This window comes from Ceratina calcarata, unplaced genomic scaffold (assembly GCF_001652005.2).
Source record: "Ceratina calcarata isolate Rehan_Ccalc_2016 unplaced genomic scaffold, ASM165200v1 scaffold329.2, whole genome shotgun sequence".
NCBI classification, from domain to species: Eukaryota; Metazoa; Arthropoda; class Insecta; order Hymenoptera; family Apidae; genus Ceratina; species Ceratina calcarata.
Window position 1 is genome coordinate 621,477 of NW_017155624.1, and position 5,993 is coordinate 627,469.

At 43.3% G+C, this 5,993-nt stretch overlaps 1 protein-coding gene across 5 annotated transcripts in view; it reads right to left on the reverse strand.

The window, feature by feature from the left end:
• Positions 1–5,993, reverse strand: part of hth (Meis homeobox homothorax) — a 427,894-nt gene that overhangs the window by 355,767 nt on the left and 66,134 nt on the right. For all 5 annotated transcript variants that reach the window (XM_026813411.1, XM_026813410.1, XM_018024365.2 and 2 more), the window contains one exon: positions 3,252–3,302. In XM_026813411.1, coding sequence (XP_026669212.1) covers positions 3,252–3,302 — 51 coding nt within the window. The remainder of the gene's footprint in view (positions 1–3,251; positions 3,303–5,993) is intronic.

The following is a 5,993-nucleotide window of genomic DNA, read 5'->3' on the forward strand; positions in this document are numbered from 1 at the left end:
CCTCTATAAGAAAGGTCCTATGCAATTTTCCCATAAATCCAACGGTTTAAGAGTTATTGAGGAAAAACGAAAATTTCGCAAAATCTGAAGGGGTACCCCTTGGAAAAATCTCGGAAAAATAAAAATTTTTTTTTCCGTCATGTTCGTGTGAAAAATACTATTTAGAAGTGTTTCTAACAATAAAAAAGTAAATAGCGAAACCCTGAATTTGAAAACCGTTCTACAGTTTGCCCCAAAAATTGGTTCCCTGTAGGGAGCATAAAAATCTGCTCGAAAATAACGAGCGATTAAACCACAAATCGGTGGGTACGAGTGAACGATTCCGAAGCTTGGAAACACTCGAAGAGCGCAACAGTTTTCTATTGTTCGTGCCGCGACAAGAATCCGCCAGCTGAAGCGAGTTTCCTTTTCTAGAGTTTCCCTGCGCTTTCCGCCGAGGGGACCACACAGCTGCGTCGAATTTTCTGCCATCTCGAGCCCTTTCGCCGCTGCTCGACCGTATCGCCGTGTCCTTTGCAGCCAGCGTATCCAATCGGCCGGCTTTTTCACCCGTCTTTTAATCAAAAGAAGTTACCACGAAGTTAACTGGGCTCGCGATATCAGGGAATTCCTAACCAGCAAAACGATTTTCTTTCTGCGAAATAATGGCGGTAAAAAGGGGACTCTCGTCGATCGACGCAGCCATCTCGCAAAGACGGACTGTAAAGACCGCGGGAGAAAAAAGAGAAAGTAGGAGAAAAAAAGGCCGCGCAAGAAAGGAACGACGGAGAGGAGGCAGAGAGTGCGAGCGGCAAAAACCGTGGACGTTACGTGCCTCTTCTTTACGATAGAAGCTCATTGCTCGTAGATTGCGATTTGCCACGGACGTAATGAAGCCACGCCACCGGTTCCTGTCGACGAGCGAGCCGTGCCGATCCGTGATTGCGATTTTCGATCCTCCGGACAAGCCCTCGGCTTCCGTGAGCCATTCATAAATTCTAGCGGATTCGATTCGCGAGTTTTTGCCACGTCGAAACCGTTTGCAGGGCCAGTTTAAGAGGGACCCCAACAAGAAGGGGATAATGTCGCACTTACTACTTCTAATGATAAAAGAAATTCAGAAATGCATTCGACGTTTAAGAAACATTGCAAATGCTTCAACTGACTCCCTTTGTACGATACTTCCTATTAATCTATAATTACTATCGTCATATCACGTAATAGATATAATATTATTTTTCTACGCATTCAATGGATATTTACTATATATAACTTGATGAAACTAAATATCGCGACCGACCATACTGCCATTCGTATGTAACCATATACAATACGTACCGCTCGTTTTTCCCCATCGCACATTTTTTCCCCAGTTCTCTGTTTTCCGACTATTTTTTTTACTCTGTTTCATTCTGTTTCGATTTTTTTTTTTTTTTTGTACCACGAGTTTTTATTCCGTTCGTTTTCTGTTTCAGCAGATCGAGACCGAGCGACAGTTGTGACAACAGCGGCGCGAGATGCAAGCCGGCGGTACACCTTGTGTGGATGTTTGCGCGCGGACCGATGCCGTCCTGACAGCTCAGATAACGGGCGTGACATTTTGAAAAATTGAGGCCAACGATGCGAACAACGTCAACGAAATGCATCCCGTCGTCCGTTTTCCTTCTCACCCCCAGTACTTTTTTTTTTTTTTTTATTTTCGCCGCTGCGCCGTTCCGCACTGGTTCCACCAAAAAACAACGAGAACGAGAGGGGGGTAGAAGAGCAAGGGCGGGTGGCGGCGGGCGAACAACGTACACCGGTTCACCATTAACACGCTCGATATATCCAATTTTGAATTACGAGCGAATATTCGAAAAGCGCGCGACAACCTTTTTTCGCGCGACCGATCCGTGAGCTGTAAGGTCGGCCTGTCGCTGAATCGGCTTTATGGTGAAAAATTGCGCGCGGTCGACGCGACGCGGTTCTTTCCAGAATAATTAGAAACTATTGTGCAACCAGGACCGAAATTCAACCGATAAATATCCCCGTTTGTAATGACAAGTTACGAGCGTATTAATTAAACATTAAATAAAACAAACGGGCATCATGCGACATTAAATGAAATTAGCCTACAGATAACTTTTAAACAAACCAGTCTGTTCCCGAAATGTTATATCAGCATCCATTTATAAATCATTTCAAAATACTTCACATTTTTCTTATCATACAAAACACACACAAATAACAATGAATCGAGAGACAGTCAGCCAAGACGCGTACGTCGACGGCTACGTTTCTTCTATTTAACGAAATAGATATTAATTTAGATTAAATACGAATTCGTTATTTCCCTCATCCTGATAGAAGAAGATTACAAACATTGTGTGTGTGTATGTGGTTATTTAAACTTTGACTAGCTTTTAATTAGATTCTAAATTGTTTCTCTCATTGCGTTTCTTCGACCTTCGAACGATCTCAGTAAAGCGTACTCGAAATGGCAAGAGGAAGCGAGTATCAATGGTCGGCAGATCGGCAAGGACATCGGTCTCGGAGAAGGAATCCATAATGGCAGGTCGGCGATGAGCCAGGCCGAGCATAGGTCGAGCCGCGTGCACGTCCTCGTCCGGCGAGGCAAGGAATACACCAGAGTTATTTAAAAAGCCCACTATCCGTTATCTCGATCAGAGAACGCGAAGGGTCGCCTGAAATATTTCTTCCTCCAGCGCGGTACGTTTCGAAGGTCTGCCATTCGATTGGCCGGCCGGCCACGAGGAAACAAAGGCGCGGCAACGAGTCCTCGTATTTCGTTCCTTTTTAATTATCGCCCTTTGCATACTCTTTACGATCTACTTAAAGGCGAGCAGCTAAACTTTTTGCAACACCTTTACGCGTAGAGATTGCCACAAACGTGTTGTAAAGTACACCGACTTCAACCTATACGCTATGTCATTCATGCTTAATCAAATCTAATATTTATAACAAACGCTATTCACATAAATTAAAAATAATATAATAGAATATGCAATTCCCTCCATTGATTAAATATTTCATATATTAAAGAACTTAAATATTGAATGCTTGAGACATACATTAAACTGGAAGTTACGAATGATTTTTCTGTCATCCTTTTTAAAAGCGAACACACCGGGTGGTCGCGATTTCTCAAATAAATTCGAGCAATTAGATTCAAAACGAGACGAACTTATACGAGGTGAAAAGTTAAACGGCCAATAATGAGACGCGAGGGGTTGATGAGGGTTGCTGCGAATAAAAATCAAGTATATACTCACCAGCGAGTCCACCTCCGGATCCGCAATATAGTAGGGTTTCTCTTGTCTGATCTGTAAACACACATGGGAAAACTTAACGATTGGCTTCTGTAACAATAATTGCATCATAATCATATTTTAAAACAAGACTCGGGACTAATCATTTTTAGCGTGAGAAGTATAAAAAAATCTGCTGTATCAATTTTCATAAAGGGGAACGGTGTATTACACGCACTCGCGTGTATTAAACCTGATTCAATATCAAGTTAATCATACAGTCAGATTTATAGTTATGGCAAGGAACGTGTAGGGACGATCGTATCTGGGCTATCGTATTTTATACGCGTGCGTTTCTTTGTCTCTCTCGTTCAATCACTCTACCGTGGTATACACAACCCCTTTCTGCTCAGGTCTGCTCACGGTGTCGCAGTTCCAGCCCAGTCTGTTTCTCTACCCGCGAACGATTTCCTTCGCGTGCTTCCTCTTAATTGGACCCCCACTGTTCAATTCGTACGGTATAGAAACGGAAACACGTCGGCGAACGCGGTGGAATTCTCTGGTACGAGTAACGAGAAGAGAACAGGCCCTTGATCCTGAAGCGTTTTCATGGCGCCGCGTCTAGCGCCGACCAGGTTGGAAACAAAACGCGAAAAGGCCTGAGATTCTGTTCTGGTCCGCACTTAATTGGACTCGCGAGTTCTCTAAAGGGATGTGAGGAAAAAAAAAAGGAGCCCGGTCAATCGCCTGGAATCCGCCAGCTGATTATGCTCGCAACGCGCAATCTGATTAGAACACTCCGGTAAATATCGTTAAAATTCCTTTATGAGGTTTCAATACTGTTTCCTCAATTAATTGCCTTCGTTCATTTAATAAAGAACCATCTGCCCTCTCGCTTGGTACCGTTCGTATGTCTTAATATAATACGAATTCGAGAATACTTGCGAGTTATAATAATAACAGATATATTTCTGCAGAAGAGATTAGCGTTATGCAAGAACTAACGTTCTTTAAAATCCAATTAATTAACTCTACATTCGATTTATCTAATTATGTAAATTGGTAATTATTTTTCCGCGTCATGCCAGGACTGTCATTTCTTTTTTGCGACCACCGTCCTCGGGTTTATTATTGAACACCGCGGCGAGCGCGTATCCCACTAATTAAAATATTCAAAGCGACCCGGGTCCGACCTGAAAAACAGGTCGAACGCAAAAATCGAATTACCGGTCGACGATCCATAGCGGCGGCCGCGATAATTCTGGGAACGGGGCGCGAGGGACCCCGCGCTTAGGTATATTCATGAGCCTGAATTCTGAATGGGGAATTTCTCTCGCATCGGGCATCATCGGTATGGATAATGAAGGCGTCTTGTACGGCGAACAAAAATACGTACTGTCAACTCCTCGTCTCGTACCGGGAACTAGTTTCTTGCGCGGTCCTGTCACCGTGCTTTTTCGACGATCCCCCGTTTAGGTCGCCGCTCAGGTACTACAGTCTCCTCGATTACAAATTGTAAGCAGTTCCTCTCATCCCGTTCGAGCCCCGATATTTTACATCGCTACCTTTATATTTTCTTCAAACGATTTTCATACCGATTTCGTTGATACAACGAAATGTGCATTAATCTCCGATCATTCTCACCCTATCTCTGTCATCGATTCTTTTGTTCGCTACACGAAAGGACTTAACATATTTAGGCACATATGAATAAACCAAAAAACGTTCTCACCTATGGTTTTTAAGATCGTCAAGTCGATAGCAAGCCCGACGACGTGAAGCATCGTGGAGATGTCGCCCGGCACGGGGGTACGGTGTAAACAAGCGCAAAGCCGGATTATCATAATCGCGATAACGACACCCGCGACGTCTCTTTTGTCGTGCGGCCAAGGCAGAGGCGTGATCGCCGCATCGATTCATCTGCGCTACCGGTTTTTCCACGCGCGACACGACCGCGTCCGTGCAATCACGATGCATTTCAATCGATGCAAATCAACCTGATTTCTCTTCTAACGTACGATTTATGAAATCATAATCGATCGCGTTTCTTACTTCGATTTGAAACAGATCATATTCCTTCGACCGAATGCTTTCCGCGTTCCATCCCGTATCGTTAATTTGTTAGCTTGTACGAAAATGTAAACGAATTTGTACGAGCTATTACGGAACGAAGCTGTCTCGTGTTTTTCGTCACATCATTTAACCACGAGGGTAAAAAAAAATTTGTACGCCACTGGACGTCGAATTATGTTGTTTTGCACAGTTTTCGCACTGTTAGCCTACTATTTTTAACGATCACACTGTCCGTGAAGAAAGTCATGAAAAATTTTATAACGTCAATGTTCGGTTAATGGTCAATTTCTTGAGTAGCAGACACCATAGCGCTTGTATTGAGGATCTATCAAGAGACTCAAGGGTTCGATATTCGACCTCGAACTAGTCTTTCATTAAACCTAGTCACAAAAGTGAATATTGCACTGACCGCCATTTCCACGGATAACAACGATTCGAACGTGAAACGAAAATATCGTAAAGTTTACACGGGGTGCAATTGGTTTTACTGCACAAGGGAACAAGGTTTTCGGTACAAGGGAACAGAAGTCATCAAACTTCAAGGCTGTCTTTGTGTCCACCGAAGAGCCTTAGCGTTTTGGTTTCTCACCGATAGAACATGAATCGAGTTTCATTTTTGCCTTCGAATAATAAAAATTGGACTCGTTAACATATATATAAAAAAAAACAAGAATTCTGTCTACACATAAAAAT